Raw genomic sequence first — 21,833 nt, 5'->3', positions numbered from 1 at the left:
CAAACATCCAACTTGCCCACCCTTAAATGCCAGACCTCTATCTGCTGAACTGACTCTACAGTACTACACAGCTCAAAAACGAAAACACAAGGCAGAGACACTAGGACATTTTAACAAAGTATAATATACTACAGGCAATACAGAGCAGAGGTTCAAAGTTATAAGGAAGAGGCATTCTGCATGTATCCACTGATGACCCAACTCATTAAAGGAAGGAAGCCAATAGCCAGGACATGGACTCCTCATTCAGACTGTGGAAAAAAGAAAAAGAATTGCATTAGATTGCATGAGCAGGCTTCCAAAGACAAGAGAGCCAAATCTAGTCCCTTTAAAGTTGTCATTCAATGGTAAAACCCACCAAAGCCCAAACTCAGTGATCAGCAGTGAGATGTTTACAGGCTCAAAAAATTCATGAGCTGAAGTTGCAACAGCATCGGTGGAATGTCACTAATAAAATAACTCCTATTCATAGTGTTGACAAGCTCATGGGTTTTTTGATGGTGTGTTTGATGTTTTAACATTTGCCATACAGCAGTGGGCAACGACCCCGTGGTCCTCCAAATATTGCTGGATTGCTCCAGAATAGAGAATTGTAAACTTGCAGGGAGCGACAGTGCCATCACACTACCTCCACTGATCTTAATCTTACTCTCCCAGGGCTTAACCTTGTCCTTTTCTGCATTCCATAATCCCTAGCAGAAACATACATTTTATTATTTATTTATTTATTATTTATTAAACTTCTATCCTGCCCTTCTTCCCAGAAGGAACCCAGGGCAGCAAACAAAGAAGAAAACATGAAAAACATCTTAAAACATCTCAAAGCCAAAACCAAAAATATTTTAAAACATCATAAAAAGCAATTCCAACACTGATGCAAAGTGGGACACTGTGATGTTCCTATATTAGTGTAAATAGGGTAAGTGCTGTTTGTTTAGAAGATACATGGTAAGTAGAATGAAAGAGGAAGGGGGAGTGAATGGGCAGTAGAATGCTGGATGATTGGCTGAATGTTTAAAATGGCTGACAGTATAAAAGGAAGAATGTCAGGTAAATCTAGGTGAATGTGGTGTGGACGTGAGGTGGACGTTGGTGGACGTTGGTGGACTTGAGAGGGTTGTTTTGGTGGGTTTTGAGAGGAGATTGTGTGGAGAGTTGGTGGATGTGAGGAGAGGGTGGAGTTCGGATTAATACTAAGACCAGTACCTCAGGAATAGATGTAACCATATGCTTAAGTGCCTTTTAAAGAAATCTTGTTATCTCTGTTATATAATAAAATACTTATTTGGTTTACCAAAGGCCTGATCCTTGGCTGGGGTTTCACAGACCAGAAGGGAGGGTAAGGTAAATACCAAGGCTGAAGGATAACAAATGGTGGCAGCGGTGAAGAGAATAACACCACAAGCAGTCTGAGTAAATCAAAGGGATTGGGACAGCTTTAGCACTCAGTCACAGAGGTAACCAGATAGAGAGACTCAGGCAGAGTCTCTGGGACTACTGGTTATAGGATGTGACTGGTGGTGCTGCCTAGCAGGGGGATCTGTTGAGATCTGTGCTAGAGCGGGGAGAGAAACCATAAGAAAGGACAGTCCGGACTGGTGGAGTCCCTGGTGGTGCCTAGAGACAGGCAGTAACCACGAGCAGGTAGGAACCTGACAGGGAGAGCCAGGGAAGGGCGTCACAGACACGGCCTCTACTTAAAAGGGTTGTTGAAAGAGGAAGGTCTTCCCTAGGTGCTGAAAAGAGAACAGAAACGGTACCTGTCTAATATTTAAGGGAAGGGAATTCCAAAGGGGAAGTGACACAACACTAAAGGTCCGTTTCCTGTATTGTTCAGAACTAACCTCCTGATAAGATGGTATCTGCAGGAGGCCCTCACCTACAGAGTGCAATGATCGACTGGGTATAAATTACAACTTATACAAAATGCGGCGGCTCGATTACTTACGAATAGCTGCCGCCGGGATCACATCACACCTGTGTTGTTCGATCTACACTGGCTTCCAGTTGTGTTGGTATTAACCTTTAAATCCCTATACGGTTTCGGTCCAGTTTATCTGAAGGAGCGCCTTCAACGCCACCAATTATGCCGCTCGACACGATCAGCCACACAGGGCCTTCTCTCAATCGCGCCGACTAAAACAGCTAGATTGGCGGGAACTAGAGAGAGGGCATTCTCAGTGGCGGCCCCCACCTTTTGGAACTCCCTCCCACAAGATCTACGGCACGCCTCTTCCCTAAATGTATTCTGTAAAGCCTTAAAGACCTGGCTCTTTCAACAGGCCTTCGGGATTTCCGGGGAGGGTTAATCGCTATGGTTGGAATGCCTCGTACCCTGTATTAGTATTGTTCTTGCTGCTGCATTGTTTATTTTGTATTATTGTATTTTTTGTATTGTGTTTTAATTGCCTACTTGTACGTCGCCTAGAGTGGCCATTGGCCAGATAGGCGACACATAAATTAAATTTATTATTATTATTATTATTAAGACAGTATTTCAGATATCCTGGAACCAAGCTACATCCAGTACCTTGAACTTGCCCTGGCAATATTATCAGTATTAGTTTACCACACTTTGCTGGTAAGACTCCTAAAGCAATATACATCATTAAAAATACAAAAGCAATATAATAAAATACTTCAAATTACAATAAAAACAATTTCATAGCTCTAAGACACAATAGGAAAAGGGGGCCTGTCCAGACTAGGGATGGGATCCGTTGGCCAGTGCCAGTTCAAAAGCATTTGACCTAACAAGCCAGTATCAATTCAAGTTCATTCTTTGTCTGCTAGCTACTGATTTTACCGATCCGTTCTTTTCTCTTGCAAAAAATATTGATATTTTGAAAGAAAATTTCAATAAATGAAAGGAAATATCAGTAATATTATTGTTCTTAATATTGATACTTTAGAGGTGGATTGTTTTGGATTTTTTTTATTAGCCCCCCAAAAATGCTACATAAAAATCTGATCCACAGCGACAGAGAATAACCAAATTAATGGAAAATTCTGTACCAAATGTGAACTGGGCAGAATTCTAGCACATCCCTAGTCCAGATGTCCTTTTCATTGCACGTTCATGATGACTTGTGGTCATGATGCTGTCGGTGTGGTTACACACAATCCTGCTTTCAATACTGTTTGCACCTGCAAAGGTTTTGGGGCGGTCATACTCCAATTAGTGCAAATTCCATAATTTCCTGCTGAAATCCCTTGTTATACCACAAATATTCTTGTTTATTTTTGTCCCTCTCCTTGGTTGTGCTACAGCCCCACCGGGCAGCAATAATGTGGTAGCACTGGAGAAGCATCCCAGAACTAATAATACCAATTACCATGAAAACCTTATTCATAGGGTCACCATAAGTCAAAATTGACTTGAAGGCAGTCCATTCCATTCCATTCAATGCACTATCATTGTGTCAAGAACACATTGCAAAATATACCTGCAATAAAACACCAGCCTGGAAGGTGTCAAAATACATTATTTGCCTTCTATAGTAAGAGAGGAGCCAGAGTGAAAGCGCCTCTGTGATGCCCCTGTAAATGTTGTACAGTAATTATGGTAAGTGTTGGTTTTGTAGGGTAAATGTGGTAAGTAGAGTGAGTGAGAGAGGGGAGTACATGGGTTGGAATGTTGAGGAATGCTGAGTTGTGATTGGCTGAGTGTCTGTGTGGTTGAAGATATAAATGAGAGAATGACAGTTGGGTTGGAGGTTGTTGTCGGTTCTGGGTTTTGGAGGGGTGGATTTGTATTTAGGCAGGTAGTGAGGCAAGTTTTAGGACTAAGATATGTAAAGAGAAAACTATTATATGTAACCACACACATGTTGACTGAAGTTAAAGTAATATTGTTTATTCCTTGTGTTAATAAATAGTTTTGGTTTAACAACATGCCTGATCCTTGGTTGGGATATTACTGATCAAAACCAAAGCTGGAAACAGTATCAATGGTGGCAGCGGTGAAGGGATAGTGTAACAGCAGCCGGTATGCAAAGCAACCCAGGGCTGTAATCTTTAAAGACAGAAAGATATAGGGGGGTTGTGGCCTATAAATGTACCCAGACACTATGTAGCAAACTGGGGAGGAGACAAGGGCACAGTCTCAGGGCAGTATTGCATTACAGAGTGTCTGGTGGTGGCACCTAGTAGTGGGATCGTGAGAGACCTGTGCTGGGGCCCGTGTGAGAGATCCATTAAGAGACCAGACCCAGAGTAGGGGCCTGACAGCCACCAACATGCCCAAGAGAACAAGAAAAATGGGTGCAGTCCAGTGGTCACTGCCACTTCCCTTCTTGCCCCCTCCCCCTGCATTTTACCTCCTTGGGCGGCCCCTGCTGTTGGCGCAGCTGCTCCATCTTCTCCTCATGCTGCCGCTGCCGCTCATTTTCTTCATGCTCGTATTTCAGCCTTGTCAGCTCAAACTCCATTCGTCTCTTCTCCAGCTCGGTCTCGATGGCTAAGTCCAACCTGCTGCTTGACCACTCTGACTCTGCTCCGCTCACCACGATGCGGGGCACCTGGAGACCCAGGTGTTCAGTCACCCCATCATTCTTCTGTTCCGGTGGCGGCAGTGGCTTTCCTACCTCCAAGTTTTTCTCCAGTTGCTGCTCAAGCTTTGGGCTTTCTGGAGGCCCACCAGGCTCACAGGGGGGCTTCTTTTCGTTCATCTCTGGCACGTAGACTTCCATGGCCAGCTGGAGCTCTATCCTCACCTTCCCCACATAACCAAAGGCCTCAGAAGATGTTTCGGCTTCTGCCTTGCCCCCGGTAGCCTTTGGACCCACCACTCGGAGACTCCCTTGCCGCAGTCGCAGCTGCTGCATCTTCTCCTCGTGCTGCCTCTGCTTCTCTTTGTCCTCGTACATTTTCCGCTCGTGCTGCCGCTGCCGCTCATTCTCCTCGGAGATGTGCTTCAGCTTGGCCAGTTCAAATTCCATACGCATCTTCTCCAGCTCAATTTCCGTGATGGGGTCCAGTTTCCCCCCCAGCGGCTCCTCTTCTCCTTGGGCTGGTGGCCTGGATGGCGAGTGCTGGCGAATATGTTCCATCTTCTCCTCGTGTTGCCGCTGCTTGTCATTCTCCTCATGTTGGTGCTTCAGCACAGTCAGCTCAAAGTCTAACCGCATCTTCTCCATCTCACTATCGGCTCCATGGGCCGGCCTGGCATTCTTCTGCTCCCGTTCCTTAGCCTGGTCCTTCTTATCATCCTCTTTTTGGTTATTCTTCTCCTCTTTGGGAACCGCTTCTAGTTGCAGAGGGCTGTTTATGGCTTCTAGCTGCCGCCTGGTCTCTAAGGGTGTTCGCTGGTCTCCATTTGCCAGAGCATCAGCCACAATAGCAGGGATGGCTGAAGACCCTGAACCATCGACAGTGGCATCCTAAAACATATTGGGATGGGGGAGGAAGAATTCAGGCACACATTTCTGAAGAAGATCTCATGAACAAATCAGGGGTGAGGGGTGAGGAAAATTAAGGGAAAAAATCCAAACAGCTTTCATGAAGCGGTTCCCAAACATTTTTCCCTACAGACCACTTGAAAATTGCGGAGGGTCTTGGCAGACCACTTAATGATTTGTCTGCCTATTGCAGCAATTGTAATGTGCTGTGCTAGATGCTGTATGATTTTTAGATGTATTTTTAATGCTCCTTTTATTTCTTATATGTTGCATTTTAAAGTTTTACAATTTGAATTCCATAAAATACAACTAGAATTCCATATAATAAAATACAATGTAAGAAATAAAAGGAGCAATAAAAATACAACTAACAATCAATAAGAATATCTAATGTGATGGATGTGCTTCTTGGGTCCGCCTCGCTCACCTTCTGGGCAAAATGCCAGTTCTAAGAATGACAGAGGAGTCACTCACTGCACCTGCTATTTTCAGTCACTGCTCCCACCATTTTTCACAGACGTGCTGAGGACCACCTGAATGAAGCTTGCGGGCCATTGATGGTCCGCAGACCACAGTTTGGAAACTCCTGCTTTAATGTGAAGGCTGAAATGGTTGTGTTGCACAAAAGAAGTTGTCTGGCTATAATTAAAAGGACGTTAATAGCATTGCTGCATGGAGAAAATTATTACGAGGGAAAGTGTGTCAGAATAGTGAAATGGTTAACGACTTGAATGACTTTAAAGGATTAGACAAATTCATGGAGATTAAGCTATTGATGGCTAATGGTCATGACTGCTATATAACACATGTAGTTCCACAATCACAGGCAGAATGGAATACCAGATGCTGGGGAACATCAGCAAGCGAGGGCTATTACCCTGATGTCCTGCTAGTGAGCTTTCTAAGGCATATGATTGGCAACTGTAGGAAACAGGATGCTGGGCTGGACCAGGCCTTTGCTCTGATCCAGCAGAGCTCTTATTTTCTTAGCTTAGGCTAATATATTTTCAGTGCAATTAAAGACGACAGGTGGCCGAGAAGAAGGCAGAGAAGGAGAAAAGGCATTTAGGTTTCAACAGTCAAAGGTCAACAAATGTCAAGAAGAACAAGGAATGAGAGGAGGCCCCTTGACATGGACAGGAAGATGTCCTCATTGACAAGAACAGTCTCCATAAAGGTGGCCACTTCTGCACTATTACAAAACAGGGAATGAATCACCAAAAAAGAGAAGACACCGACCTGTATAAAATTTGAACATATTAACGTATGTATCTATATAAAAATTTAGCAATAATTACTCTAGCTTACGTAGAAATAAAAATCTCACCATACATACTGGGGAAGGCTTGTGGTCAGGTAACCTGTATGCCTGCTCAGTCTGCTGTCCAGGTGCTAAACTGCTGATGGGCAACTTAAGACCCCTCCTCCTCTCTCTTCTTAGGTTTTTTGTTGTTGTTAAACTGGACTGGATAGTCCTTCAGAGGACTCAGACAGGGGACTGTCTGTATGGATGTGAAAGTTGGACAGTGAAAAAAGTAGATAAGAGAAAAACCAACTCATTTGAAATGTGGTATTGGAGGAGACCTTTGCAGACACCATGGACAGCGAAAAAGACAAATAATTGGGTGTTAGAAGAAATTAAACCAGAACTATCACTAGAAGCTAAATTGATGAAACTGAGGTTATACTTTGGACACATCACAAGAAGACATGATTCACTAGAAAAGGCAATAATGCTGGGAAAAATAGAAGGGAGTAGAAAAAGAGGAAGACCAAACGAGATGGATTCATTCTATAAAGGAAGCCACAGAACTGAACTTACAGATCTGAACAGGTTGGTTTATGACAGATGCTATTGGAGGTCGCTGATTCACAGGGTCGCCATAAGTCGTAATCGACTTGAAGGCATAGAACAACAACAAATCCTTTCAAATAGAGGACTGTAAAGTAGGAACTGTGGCTGCCTAGCCATAGCACAGGTAAGTATGCGCCCTATACACTGGTTTGTGTGCAGCTTGTCACAGTGCCCTTCGAATGGAAAGAGTGCAAGCACCATAAATCAGCATTCCTGAGTATGTTTCTAGGGTGCCTTTAGGTAAAACACTGTGGCTGAATTTTATTTCACATTTATTTACTTATAACATTTATACCCCACCTTTCCTGCATGGAGCTTAAGGCAACATTCAAGCTTCTCCATCCCACCCTTTTTACCTTCTCAATGACTCTGTGAGGTAGGTTAAGGTGACAGATAGTGATCGGCCCATGAAGCTCACTTCATGGCTCAGCCAGAGACCCAGATTCAAATCACTACTCAGCCACCCGCGTGTTCTTGGGCCAGTTACAATTTCTTAGCCTAGCCTATTCCACAAGGTTGTTGTGAGGATAAAATTGGGGGGCAGGGGTAAAGAACTAAGTATGCTGTTTGGAGGAAAAGTAAGATATAAATGTAATAAAAATAAAATAAAAGACAAAGAAATAAAGAGTGCTGGATCTTACCATGGGGAACTTGGGCTCAGAGAGACAAAAATTTGAACAACGGTGCACTCAGAGACACAATTTGTCAGTCAGCCTCTTCTCTTTCAGTCGGATACCAGCGGCCCCAGTTTGCAAACCAGACTATTCAAATTCACATTCTAGGCCAACTGCCTTGATGATGTCACAGGATTCCACTCTTGGCTTCTTTCACACACACCCAGCAACTCCATCAGGAAACATTCAGTTGCTAACAATTTGACCTGGTCTGCTTAAGCTGCTCAGTGGCAAAGCATAAAGGGCTAGGGATGGGTGAATCTGTCCATTTTGGTTTCTCTATCTTTCATTTTTCCAATCATAAGTTTAGTTCTTCACATCCGTTTGAAAAAGTCCTCATGAAAATTCATCAGCATTTTAGTATGAATTTTTCTTAATATACACATTTTGTATGCAGTAATTCTCCTTAACATGTTATTTTCACTAGTGTAGACATTTTTATGCACACCTTACCAAGTATATGCATTTTTGCACACTTTTTGCACTTGCCTGAAGTACTGCTTTGCAAAATTTGGAGAAGTGCAAATCTCTAAGGATGGCTGCATTTCAGTTTGCAAATTGTTTTGGAAAGTGAGAATTAGGTAGATTCACATTTAAGCTTGAATTGAAATTTCTCTCCCATCCCTACAAAAGGCTCCAGGCTGAATTCCTGGCATCTCCAGCTAAAAGCCCTTGGAAAAATCCCTTCCTAGGGTCCAGCAGAGCTGCTGCCAGCCACAGGATGCTGGATTACAGGGGCCAATGATCTCATTCAGTGTTAAACAGCCATACAGGGTTGTATCCAAGGGTTGTATCATATGGTGTCAAGATCTGTTAAAAAACAGGTGGCTCAGGGTGGATAAAAACCAGTGCTTTTTTAAAGAAAAAATTGGTTTTTTATTTAAATCAGATTTTTAAATGTTTAAATCAGATTTTTTAAAAATACCCTCTATTTGACACTGGTTAGGCCTCATCTTGAATACTGCCTCCAGTTCTGGACTCTGCACTTTAAGATGAATGCAGACCAACTGGAACAGGTTCAGATGAAGACAATGAGGATGATCAGGGGACTGGAAACAAAGCCCTATGAGGAGAGACTGGAAGAAGTCAGCACGTTTAGACTGAGGAGAGACATGATACTACTCTTTAATTACTTGAAAGCTTACCACCCAGAGGAGGGACAGGATCTCTTTTCGATCATCCCAAAGTGCAGGACATAGAATAATGGGCACAAGGTGTAGGAAGCCAGGTTTCGACTGAACATCAGGAAAACCTTCCTGACTGTTAGAGCAGTACAACAATAGAACAAATTACCTAGGGAGGTGGTGGGCTCTCCAACATTGGAGGCATTCAAGAAGCAGCTGGACAGCCACCTGTCGGGTATGCTTTAATTTGGATTCCTGCATTGAGCAGGGGTTGTACTTGATGGCCTTATAGGCCCCTTCCTACTCTACAATTCTGTGATTCTATGATCTATGATTAATAAAACAATAAATTTCTCTTGCAAACATGCTAAACCTACAGCTTCATAAAAATACATTAATGGCTCTATCACACTCATACATAGTGAGTTACTTACCAATCATACAAGGACATTCATTTCAATTTTTCATCTTATGAAAATGGCTCTGACTGCCCAGTCTAACTACAAGCTCTTGCTTCTTGGAAGTTCTGGACTTTCTGTTTCTGGCTAAAGTTTCACGTGCAAAGACATAGGCTGGACGGGAATGGGATTGTTGTTGTTCTGAGCTGGGCAATACAAGGCAAAGGAATTAGGCCAGAGACAATATAGAAAAGGGCAGGTTTCAGCTGTCTAAATAATACAGGGCATCAGAAGTGGCTGAATCCTGCCAGCAAGCTACAATTGCCCAAGTGGTTTAGCAATCAATCCCTCTTCCTAGGGAACTCTAGGAATTGTAGGTCTGTGAGGGCAATAGGGGCCTCCTAACAACTCTCACCACCCTTAATGAACTACAGTTCCCAGGATTCTTTGGGGGGAAAGTGGTATCATAGCACTCTAAATGTATAGTGTGGATGTGGCCTAACCACAAATTTTATGCAAGTTAAAAGCAAGCCCAGTAACTCTTAAAACTGTCAGATGCTCAGAAAATACCAGGAAAAGCCTAACAGCCATGACAGTAATATAACAAAGGCCTAGTTGTAACAAAGCACTTGACCAAGTCAGGCCCGTCTCAGCTCTCTGAATAATGCACACTATACCATATTGACACCAACTGTGCAATCCTTTACGTATCTCCTCTCAGGATGAATTTTTATTGTTTTTCACCGGCACTCAGGTATGTGTGTATAGGGTTGCAGGTTCCTAAGAGAGTTTCAAGGATTACCATTCCATTCTGATTTGTTTAGCTCACTCTGAATATATCTGCATAGATTTTTTAAAAAATTGTGTAAGCAAAGAAAGAGCAAAGGAAGATTTTCCCCAGCCTAACTCTGAAATTCAAACCTGTTCCAGTCCCATTGGGAGCATTAAGGAGCCTCAGAAAATCTTTCCCCAATTCCCCCACAAGCCCCTGCCTCTGGAAAGTACCTCCTGGAAAGTACCTCCTATACCTTGCGTGGATGCCTTTTTCTTGCCCACTTAACCTGGCCTACAAGGCCTCTCTCCATGGTGTCTGGGACACTGCATGCAATTTCCCCAGAGCCCTGAGTATATGGATATCAGTTACTCTGGAAACTGCATAGCCCAGGGCTCTTTGCACCTTGGATGTTACTGAGAAACTATGTTTCCCAGTGTCCCTGGCACCAGGATTACTACCATTGCGGGGTTCCTAGTGCATGGGGGAGAGGAAGGAACACCAAGTCAGATTTATGTGGAAAAGAACTTTTGGGGGAAAATTATTTTCAATTCAGAATTCAGCCACACATTAGAAGCAGGGCAAATTCATATTCCAAAGTAGATAATGCTGAATTTTGGCAACAGAGAGGATATGAAATACATTACAATTATTCCAGCATAAATTCAGTAGAATATTTATGTTTCCAAAATGACATTTAAATTGTATTGTCAATTAAACATGCATCTACAGAAGCTAGAAGCTTCTCCATAATTGTGTATCAATACACAAAACCTCCATAACCCTAAGTATTAATACACAAAGAAATAACAGTTTTCTGCAGGGAGAAGGGAACGGAAATAATGTCAGCGAATAAGAAAATTAAAGCCAGCATTCTCATCTCTTTTAGTTCCCATGATAGTGGCTTTCGGACAATGAAGGCATATTGTTGCTGTTATTGTCTGGTGGATTCTTGCACTGTAGGCCTGAGAAGATATATTGAAGAAATGTACAGTGAACAAAATGAAATACGGGCAGGGAGAGAAATCAGCTATGGCAACCCTCCCCAACCTTGTGCTCTCCAGGTGCAGTCTGACTACAACTCCCATCACCCCTAACCGGCATGGCCAATGGTCAACGTTAATGGGAGTTATAGTTCAACAACCTCTGGAGGGCATCAGCTTGAGGAAAACTGATCTGTAGGCTCATTTAAAATAAGGAAACATGGTTTGCTGAAACACCTTGGACAGTACCTTGAAAGTTCAGACTAAAATCCGGAGCGGATTCCACTGCCCTACTGACATGGAGCCACCAGCCGCCACTGGAGATAGGAATGCAGCCCTAAAATATCAAATTGTGAAGCCAGAAGCCAAGATCTGTATGGTAAACCACAGCATTTTCATTAATTCTAGGGCTCTTCCAGTTGACCTATTGTCTATTGAGCATTCACCCTGATTTGTTTGAACAAAATTTACACATTCTTTTGAGCATTCATTCTGATTTGTTTGCATAGATGTCATATGCCATCACCAGACTTCGCTAGTATCCCACACTTTTCAGGGCACCTTCCTGTCATTTTTCTTGCTACATAAATTCTGTGTTGCTTTCTGGAAGTGGGTTTGTGCCGAATCCATTTTAATTCCATAACCTAAATTTGCTGGTGTATGTATGTTTGAATCATTCCCACAAAGTAGTGACAGCCTGGGAGTAGCCTTGTATGTAGTAGGAGTGCCCAAGCAAGGAATTTTACTGTTCCAAATGTGACATACTTATCAGTGCCTTTTAGCAGGAACAGCAATGCATCTTGGGAAGATAATCCCAGCTGACATTCAAATATACAGTGAACCAGATCTTGTCATCATCCATATAAAATACAGCATATCATTTACCAGAGAATAAATGTTGCTAAAGGTGTTTCGCGTTGTGCAGCAATTCTGTAACAAGTGCAACCAAATCCAGGGGGAAGCGCCATCGTTCAGTGGTAGAGCATTTGCTTTGCATGCAGAAGGCCCAAGGGTCAATTTCTGACACCTCCAGATAGGGCTGGGAGAGACTCTTGTCTGAAACTTCGGAGAGCTGCTGCCGTTACAGTATAGGCCCTACTGAGCCAGAGAGACCTTTGGTCTGACTCAATGCAAGTCCACTTCCTACGTTCCAGTGTGAGATTAACTGTTGTAGTTCATCTCTGCCTTCAAGTTTTGAGGGGCTCCTGAGCAAGATGTCCAGAGTGAGCCATTTTCTCAAGTGCACCCATCTGTTCCTCCCTGTGGTTATAGTTTGCTTGTGCTCTCTCTTGGGCACAATCCACACAACCACCTATGAGAGAGCAAGGTGAGTGGAGACTGCTCCCCCTTCTTCCTCTTGTCACTGTTCACTCCTTGCTTGGAGAGGACAGGTAATCAGGAAGGACAGCAAAGAGGAGGAGCTTGGCCTGGGGGCTCTGCGTGCCAACCCCCAAGCTGGCCCTGTAACCAACTCGACTACTTCAGTTGTTGGCATGGTGCAGAAGCGGCTGGTGCCTGTTGGGATTGGTACGGAGGAAGGCCAACAGTAGGTGGTGCCAGAGCCAATGGTGGGCAGAGCCAACTAATTATATTTTGTTCCCATCCTCCTCACTGCTACAAGGGCAACACTGAGGCTAAGGAGGAGGAAGTTGACAGTGAGGGCCATCTCCTGAGCTGGTTGTAAGTGAGAAGGCAAGGAGGTGGAGGCTGGCTCAGAGCAGTATGAAGTTAATGGGGCAATGACCGCTGTACTGGCTGGGCTGGTGGCAGTTGTAGTCCAAAATGTTCAGAGGACACCAGGCTAAGGATGGCTGGCATAGAAGAGGTGTGGGGAACCTGTGGCCCTCTAGATGTTGTTGAACAACAACCCCCACCATCCCTGGCTTGTTGGGGTTGACTGGAGTTGTAGTTCAGCAACATCTGGAGAGCCAAAGGTTCATTCCCCACACCTGGCATAAAAGTTATTTCCCCCCCCAAAATGTATTTATTAAATTTATATCCCGCCCTTCCTCCCAGAAGCTAACCAGGAGGAGTTAAACAAGGTGTGTGGTAGGAGGGATTGAATGGTATTATGATCACTGTGGTTGGGGCAAGGAGGCATATCCTTATTAGGCCATATCTTTAACCTCCTATATTACTATTCCTGATTTAAAATAAAATAAAATGGTCCTTCAATTAAATGTAACATATCAGGCATATAGACAATCTACAAAGGACTCTTAGCAACACTGTTGTGGTCACAGGAAAATTATGACATCATCCCAATGTGGAACTTTTTGACATCACTGTGGCAGTTCAGGAAAGTGGTTGTGGCTGGTGTTTGAACAGTGTGTGTCTGCTTCAAACTGGGGCAGCTGGTTTCAGTTCTTCTATATGGGGCAGGTGGGGAAATAGGGGCTTCTGCCTTGGAATCCAATATTGATGTGCCCTCTCTTCCCAGGACAAAATCTGCTATGGTAAGAAATCCCAGTAAGTTTTTCTGTTGCGGGCTGCGTAAAGATCATAGTGCAGTTGTGGGGAACCTTTGGCCCTCCAAATGTTGCTGAAACACAATTCCCCATCATCTCCGGCCATTAGCTACGCTTGCTAAGGCTGATGGGAGTTGTGGTTCAGCAACATCTGGAAGCCAAAGGTTCCCCATACCCACTGTTTCTAACACTTAGAGGGGATGTTACAGAGTGACGGTATACATCAGGGATGGGCAACTTGCCACCCTCTACCTAATTTCAAAAGCCCTCTGCAAGTGATCGGTTCAGACTTCTGGCAAGAGCAATTTGTCCACACACCCCATCAGCCCACTCGGCAGAGAGGAAGAGGGAAGGCCCCATCCACTGTCTGTGTGTCGCCTCTTTCAGATATCCCTGAAAGAATGCGGCCCTTGATGGAAAATATCCTGCTCTGCCCTTACCTTTCTTGGGCCTGTCTCAACTTTGCAAATTTGTTTTTAGGGCATTATTGTAGTTTCAGTGGTTGTGGTTTTATTGCAGCTTTTACTATGTATAAAACTCTTGGAGCAACAATTTGTCAGAAAAGCACTCGAAAGCATTCGGCCTGATTGTATGTGGAGAGATTAGACAACCAGCTGTTTAATGAGCTTTCATCCTGATTTGTTTGGAAGAGGATTAGACAATGTTGCATCAATGTTGGGATGGAGAAGCTGCAAGGCCAGCACAAGACAATGTGCCCCCTGAGGCCACGCTAACGCCTCTTTCTTCCCTCCTCCCCCCACTACCTCTGCCTCCTCCTCCTCCTCCCCCCACCTTACCATTGCCCCGCCTCCCTCCAGCTGTCATGGACAGAGACGGGGAAGCAGTGCAGGCACTCCATGCCTCATTCCAAAGGAAGGGGTCCTTCTTCAGAGCAAAGCATTGCGAGCAAGGTCACCCGGAGATTGCCTGCGCCACTGCCATTTGCTACAACGCCAGTAAATTACTGTTTAAAGTTATTTTAACATTTGATAGGTAACTTTTAAAGTCTTATTCTAATTTTAAACAGTAATGTGTCGCTTTAATGGAAAGCAGTAGAGGCACTCTTTTGGCAACCTTGTCCACAATGCCTCACTCTGAGGATGGCTGCCATGGGGGGGGGGAGCAATCGGTAGGTGGGTAGAAGAGAGAAGTAAACAGCAGTAATGGCAGTGACAGTTCCATCAGCCAGCCATAGCCACGGTGGTGGTGGGCAGCCCTGCAGGCAGTGGGTGGGGAAGGCATGCTCCCCCTCCCAAAATGGGTGCCTGAGTCACATGGCTCAAGGTGCCTCATGCTAGGGCTAGCCCTGGGAACCTGTAGCCTTCTAGATGTTGCCTGACCAAAACTCACATCATCCCCTTCCCCTTCTGATTTATCCCAGGAAGCATCCAGAGAACCCCACTCCTCATCAGATTTCTCCAACTTTGAGACAGAATCTGTGCATCACACAGACAAGGAGATTCAAGCAGATCTGGATCACACCAGCAATTTGGAAGAGTCTGAATATTCTTATCAAGGAGGCAGTGTAGAGGTCAAGGAGATGCAAGCCGGGATTGAGTTTGATGTGCAGATAATTAAAGATTCTAAAAAGCGTCTGGGAACGATTGTAAGTGGCAATGAATGTGTCATGGCATGGAGCAGGGACGTTTTGCTCAGGGAATTCAAATTAACACCTTATAGGAGGTGTTAGCCACAGCTTATTTGTTGTGGCTAAAAGAGGGGTTCATGCTCCCCATTTCAGTGGGGAGCTGGTGATTGCAAACATCCAGCGGGCGCCTCTTCGGATGACACTGTGCCTGCAGCCAATGAGAATGGCAGGTCAGTGAGATACATGACACCACCACAGAGGAAGATCGGGTGTATGAGAGCTGCCCCGACCTATAGTTTAATTCAATAGCACTGCTGTGGGCTGCAACTCTATGCACACTTACTATAGAGGCCTTATGTGATGAGGGTGGGGGAGCAGGGTTGCCTTGAATGGGTACGTTTCCTGCTACTGCAGGTGTCAGCCATGAATTCCTTGCCAGCCGCACATTCAGCAAGTGTGAGAAAGGGAGGTGTTGCACATGCATATTGCTTCTCTATGCAGCTGGGGGTCCTGGGCCAATCAGGATCCTCTTATGCATGAAGGAGCTCTGTGTACATCCATTGGCGCTCACATAAGGTCCCATCTCATGTTCGTGAACATGTGACTGGCAGAAGCATGGTGGGTATGTATCTTGACAGCAGGAAGTGTAGCTGCTGGGCAGATCAGTATCGGGCGGCAGTGCTGACCTGTGTGGCTCTGCCAGCCAGTAAACGTGTAGGATTGCTCTGTAAATTCATAAAAGGAACAAAAATCCACCAATGGCTAGGGATGGGATCCATTGGTTGTTGCCGGTTGCCACTTCAAAAGCATTCTGTCAACTTAACAGGCTAGTATTGATTCAAATTCATTCTTTGTCCCCTGTCCGCTGATTTTATTAATCCATTTTCCCCTCCCGAAATTAATATTGATATTTTTTATGGAAATGGTATTTTGAAAGGAAATATTGATATTTTGAAAGGAAATATTGATAAATGAAAGGAAATAAAATTATTGTTCACAATATCAGTATTTTAGAGGTGGACTTTTTTTTTAGAGAAATGTTTTCAAAAATTGCTGCAGAAAATCGCTACATAAAAATCCGATCAACGATAGAGAATAAGTGAATTAACGGAAAATTTGGTACTAAATATGAATTGGGTGGAATTCTAGCTCAGCCTTGCCAGTGGCACAATGATATATTTATCTGATAGATTGTTTCCCTTACTTATTTAAAAAATCCCTTTTGATCCCAGTTGGCAGGCTTTGGTACTGAGGCAGCTAATGCAGGGGCAGTGAACCTTTTTCAGCCTGAGAGCCACATTCCCTTTTGAGAAACCTTCTCGAGGCCTCATGCCAGTGGTGGGCAGGGCCAGAGGCAAAAGTAGGTGGAGCAAGATGTAAAACATGCCTTTGTATAGTAGGTTCATTTCTATATGTACCCACACACTCCTCTCTATCCTCCATCCAGGCAACCAAGAGGCCTTTTCAGAGCTGAAGGACATATTTCAGCCAGGCCAAAGCACTCAAGGAGGGGGCAAAGCAGTGGCCACATAGAGAGACGTGGAGGGGCACATTGAACCCCTGGCCTGAGATGCCCCATCCCTGTAATAACAGAATACCTATAAATATAGATATAATGTACATTAAAAACCAGCCAGCAATCTCTTGAAAATCACACATCAAAACACAACGGAAATAGCAAATGCAACCTAGAATGTATATATTCAACCCAATCCAACCCCACAAGCTTCCAAATGGCTAGTGGAATAAGGAAGGCTTTTACAATAACCCAGAAACTCTGATAGAACTAGCCATTCCTGTAGCCTCTTGCATTGGCTGTTGGGGAATAAGAGTGGGAAAGGGCTATTGCTGGTCAACCCCTGCTTACAGAGTTCATGAGAGATTTGGTTGGCTGCTGTGTGAAAAGCAGATGCTGGATTAGATGGACCTTCAGCAGAGCTCTTCTTAAATTCATAGGTTATTGAGAGAGAGCCGCTACAGAACATAAGGTCTTCTTGGGAGATACCAACCTTACCATTGATATCCATGGTATGGCAGACGGTAGAGACTGGTGGCTCTGATATCAGTGGGGCAGTGAATCCGCTCCGGGTTTTAGTCCAAGCTTTTCAGGAACACCTTGTCACCTCCTTAAAAGCTCGGACTCAAACCTTAATTCACTGTCCCAATGGCATTGGAGCCACCAGTTTCCACTGATGGCAGATATCAACTATATCATTATTTACCATGGAGGCATCCATGTATAGTAGTCATACAGAATGGGGTTAAATGTACCGTGGGAATGCGATTGCTTTCCCCTCTCCTTTCTTATTACAGGACACTGCAAGGGACACCCCAGCCTCTTCATACATCCCTGATGATATGACGGAGACCTTAGACAATAAGAGTCAAGCAGAGCGGATGGCAATCAGCACCCAAAGAGGGACCAGTGTTTTGCAGCCGGCATACTCCAGGATAGGGGAGGCCAGCAGCCTGGAGCCAATCGGTCAGCTGCACAGTAGTCGGCAGATCACAGCAGCTGATCTTGACCTGGAGAAGATGAGGCTGGATGGTGCAATGACCAGACTGAGGTACCGGCACGAAGATAATGAAAAGAGGCGGCAGCATGAGGAAAAAATGGAACAGCTACATCAACAGACAACTCCTCGATCAGTAAGAGAGAGAGAGAGAGAGAGAGAGAGAGAGAGGGAGAAATAATGGGTAAACATAAGCTTTTCATAAAATGGGAAACCAGGCTCTGCATTACTTAACCTACAGCCTCTTGGGCATTGTTCAAGATGCTGGCTTTGAACTGCCAAAACCTCCATCTACTTAGTCCCAGCATAGCTAGGTGCCATCTACACTACAAACATAAGCTGATGCTATACCACTTTAGTGTTCATGGGTTGGATCCAGACTTAGTCATGCTTTGAATGGACTCATTGTACCTAATGTATTCTATTGTAAACCGCTTTGAGATCTTTTAGATAGTAAGCGGTCTATAAATGGAAATAATAATAATAATAATAATAATAATAATAATAATAAATGGGACTTAGTCATTAAGTGCTAATCTGACTTAGTGTAGACCCACTGAAGTTCATGGACGTGACTAACTTAGATTCATTGGTTTCAATGGGTCTACTCTGAATAAGGCTTAGCTGAATACCACACGTAGTCCCATTCATTTCAATGGTTCATGACTAACTTGCCCCATTGATTTCAGTGGCCTGACTCTAAGCATGACTAACTCTGGATCCAGCCACAGGGCTTTCTCTAAAACAGGGATGGAGAAGGCTTAGCAAGGATGAACAAACCTGCAGGTTCCCGGAGCGAAGATTGTGGCTGCTGTGCTCCTCCCCTGCTCCTGCTGCCACAGTGCTACCCGGGGCTAAGCCATGGTTTGGCTTAGTGTTACATCTGAACCTGGCTCATGGTGCTAAAACCAACGTTTTTTCTTGCTTTACTGCTTGTAGTTGACTTGGGGGAGACAAACCAAGTCCCAGGGTTTGGGCATATCACTAAACCATGGCTTAACCCTGAATAGTGCAGCAGCAGCAGGACCAGAGGAGGAGTACAGCGGCCTTGATCTTCAATCCAGGAATCCACATGTTTGCTTGTTCATGCTGTGCCATTGTTTGGCTTAATGTTATGTGTAAACTGAGCCAATAACAGTAAATGACTGTTAAACTAGTTTCAGTCTGTGGTGTAGATGTGTACCCAGGAGACCTATGAACAATTTGAAATGGCTTTCAGATATTTGGATGCCAGGAGCTTAAAACAGCTAGGGCTAGGACCATCCAGTTTTGGAGAGGTCAGATGACTTCCTGTGGCTGTGGAGGTCACAGTTTGGTGGCTGTTGCTGCTATTGGTTGTTCACCATGAAGCAGTGGCAGCTGGTGGCTCCATGTCAGTGGGGCAGTGGAATCCACTCTGGGTTTTGGTCCAAACTTTCAAGGAGCTGTCATCTTGGACAGCTCCTTGAAAGGTCAGACAAAAACCTGGAGCGGGTTCCATTGCCCCACTGTCATGGAGCCACAAGCTCTCACTGCTATGAAGAAAACAGCAGGAGAAGACTTATCTCTTTGCTAAGGGAGGAATGAGGAGGACGTTCTGTTGCTGTTGCTATAGTTGTATCAAAATGGATGTTACTGCAGCAGCTGCTGCTGCTAATGAGGATGGGTACCAGAATTCTAACTCAAGAAACCAACAAAATGTATATACTGGCTTGTTATTTTCAGTCAATAGAATTGGTATCAGTAACCTGAAAGGAGTAAATACCACTACCAAGTTATGCGATGGTCCAGCTGTACACCAAGGAATTTAGAAGAAACCCTCCAATACATAATTAACATATCACATAATATACAGCGAACAGCAGCTTCAGGGGCAAATACCAGCCAGGGTGGTTTTCCACAAAAAACTGGCACAGGATCCCAGTCTGGATTGGGAGCATGTTCCAGATCTGGCCCTGGTGACTGCATTTTGTCCAAAAGCACAACTGCCAGGCTTAGTTCGTCAGTCTGTTTAGCTCAGGATTGTTTACCCTGATGGGCAACGTTTATCCAGTGTTTCAGACTAGACTATTTCCCAACCCTAGCGGGAGATTGCACCTAGGACTTTCTGTGTGCAAAACATGTGCTCTGCCAGTGAGCTACAGTCCATTTCCAATGACCCTCCCATTCTCTGGGCAATATTCAGCTAAATTGTTTTGCTAGCAGAATGCCTTCAACAAGCACAAGGGGATTTCCCCCCTCCTCCCCCTGCACATGTTCTGCGTTATCTCCAAATCTGCTCTGGAGTCCTGGGGGAACCCCTAGAACAGCTTTAGGGGGAGAGGGGGGAGGAGAGGGAGGGAACATTCCATTGCACAAGGAAAAATCTTTGCACTGATGGAACGTTTGCCCAACGTAGTCAACTCTGGGTTGTGACCTAGTAGTCGCATGGTGGTGTGTTGATACATACTGGAAAGACTAAGGGAGACTTCCTCCTTCTTTGACAACTATCTATATAAAGCAGCCAACATGCTACCCTTCAGATGGTTTGGACTACACAGTTGTGCATTATTCTCTGTGTTGGTCTTCATGGATCATAATATCAGCCCAGATAACATTGATTCACTATAGTGAATAGCTAGCAACTATAACATTGATACCTCAATATCCCGTTGAAAGCAGTGCGTTAAGGCACATCTGACTCTTTATAGGATTGAATTGCTGATCTGGTGATGACAAGGCTGGGAAAACTCATCCATCTGAGCGTCTGAAAGTTTTCTCCTCATAGAAACAGCTCTGTCTACAGTAAGCTCCTGACAGAGCTTGGAAATGTTACTTTTTTGAACTACAACTCCCATCAGCCCGATCCAGTGGCCATGCTGGCTGGGGCTGATGGGAGTTGTAGTTCAAAAAAAGTAACGTTTCCAAGCTCTGGCCCCTAATCATTTGATGCTGGCCGAAGACCTTCCAATGAACCTTTTAAGTAGAGATCTTTCCCAATCTGAATCTGTATTAGAACTGTTTTTAAGATGTTATTGTTTTATCGCTTGTTGTTTGCCACCCTGGGCTCCTTTGGGAGGAAGGATGGGGTATAAATGTAATAAATAAAAAAGATAACAATAAACTCCCGTTGGCCTCAGTGAGCAGCACAGCTGTGAGAGCAGAGGCAGATAGGAGCTGTAGTCTAAAACGTCTGGAGGGCACTAGGTTCGTGAAGGCTGAAGGTACCATGATGCTTCCAAAACACACGTCATTGTTGTGGGTCCTGCTGTTGTATCTAGAGAACATGTTTTTGCTGTCCTCGCCTAGAACAGGTGATGCAGGAAGAGTGGAGGGAAAGTCTGCCTGTGCAAATGCTGCTCGTTGTGCTCAAGGTGCACTTTATCTTCCCCCACCCCCATTTCTTTCCCCCACAGATTGGAGAAGAGCTCCACGAATTGCTTCAGCCCCAGAACCAGTACGCCCTGTCTTTTTTCTGCTTCATCTTTATCCATGTTATTTACACAGCCAGGGAGCTGGCTTTCTATTTTATTATGAAACACGACATATTCTGCTTTGCCATTTTGCTGTATTTCATTTTCAAGAAGATTTTCCTGGATTACAGAAATAGGAAAAACTAATCATGAAACAGCAGCAGAGTCTAGACAGCTGAGAAAAGAAGACAAGCAGCTCCCTGATGTTTATATACCTCCGTTCGGTCATCTTTTCTTCCCTCCTCTTTATAACTCCCCCTTTTGAATGTGTGAGACAAATGAAAGATTTGGCGTGGCTGCCAAAGGGCCTGGCAATTCTCTCTTTTGAGTGCCACGGTTGAATGTTGTTGTTTTCTTTGCTATTCAGTTGAAGGCTCTTTCCATTGCAGCCATCCCATCTGAGCCTGCCACAGTCACAAATGTTAATAAATTGACAGAATTAAAAAAAAACACCATTGCATTTGCACATTTATTCTTTGAGAAAGGGGCATAGAAAGCAGGGATCCTGGAAACAATTTTTGCGGGGGAGGGCTGAAGGCGGTCCACCATTAAATTAAACATTAACTTCAAGGGAACCCAACTGTAATGACAAGATATATAGTTCTTGAATGTTCTGGAATAGTAGAGG

The 21,833-nt window shown here is 44.3% G+C and overlaps 2 protein-coding genes across 2 annotated transcripts; one reads left to right on the top strand and one right to left on the bottom strand.

Moving 5' to 3' along the window:
- Nucleotides 1-242: 242 nt before the first annotated feature.
- On the bottom strand, nt 243-10,535 carry LOC133384212 (golgin subfamily A member 6-like protein 24). The gene is made up of 3 exons (XM_061626127.1): nt 10,479-10,535; nt 4,320-5,381; nt 243-251 (listed from the first exon to the last, which is right to left on the bottom strand). The coding sequence occupies exons 1-3, from the start codon at nt 10,533-10,535 to the stop codon at nt 243-245; spliced, it is 1,128 nt and encodes a 375-aa protein (XP_061482111.1).
- Nucleotides 10,536-14,530: 3,995 nt separating this feature from the next.
- LOC133384211 (uncharacterized) lies at nt 14,531-21,605 on the top strand. The gene is made up of 4 exons (XM_061626126.1): nt 14,531-14,629; nt 15,055-15,279; nt 17,575-17,910; nt 21,149-21,605. Exons 1-4 carry the CDS (start codon nt 14,531-14,533, stop codon nt 21,350-21,352), a joined length of 864 nt encoding a protein of 287 aa, XP_061482110.1. The 3' UTR covers nt 21,353-21,605.
- Nucleotides 21,606-21,833: the final 228 nt, after the last annotated feature.

This window comes from Rhineura floridana, chromosome 4, assembly GCF_030035675.1.
Source record: "Rhineura floridana isolate rRhiFlo1 chromosome 4, rRhiFlo1.hap2, whole genome shotgun sequence".
NCBI lineage: Eukaryota > Metazoa > Chordata > Lepidosauria > Squamata > Rhineuridae > Rhineura > Rhineura floridana.
The sequence above is the reverse complement of the archived record's forward strand: the minus strand, read 5'-3'. Positions and strand labels throughout refer to the sequence as shown.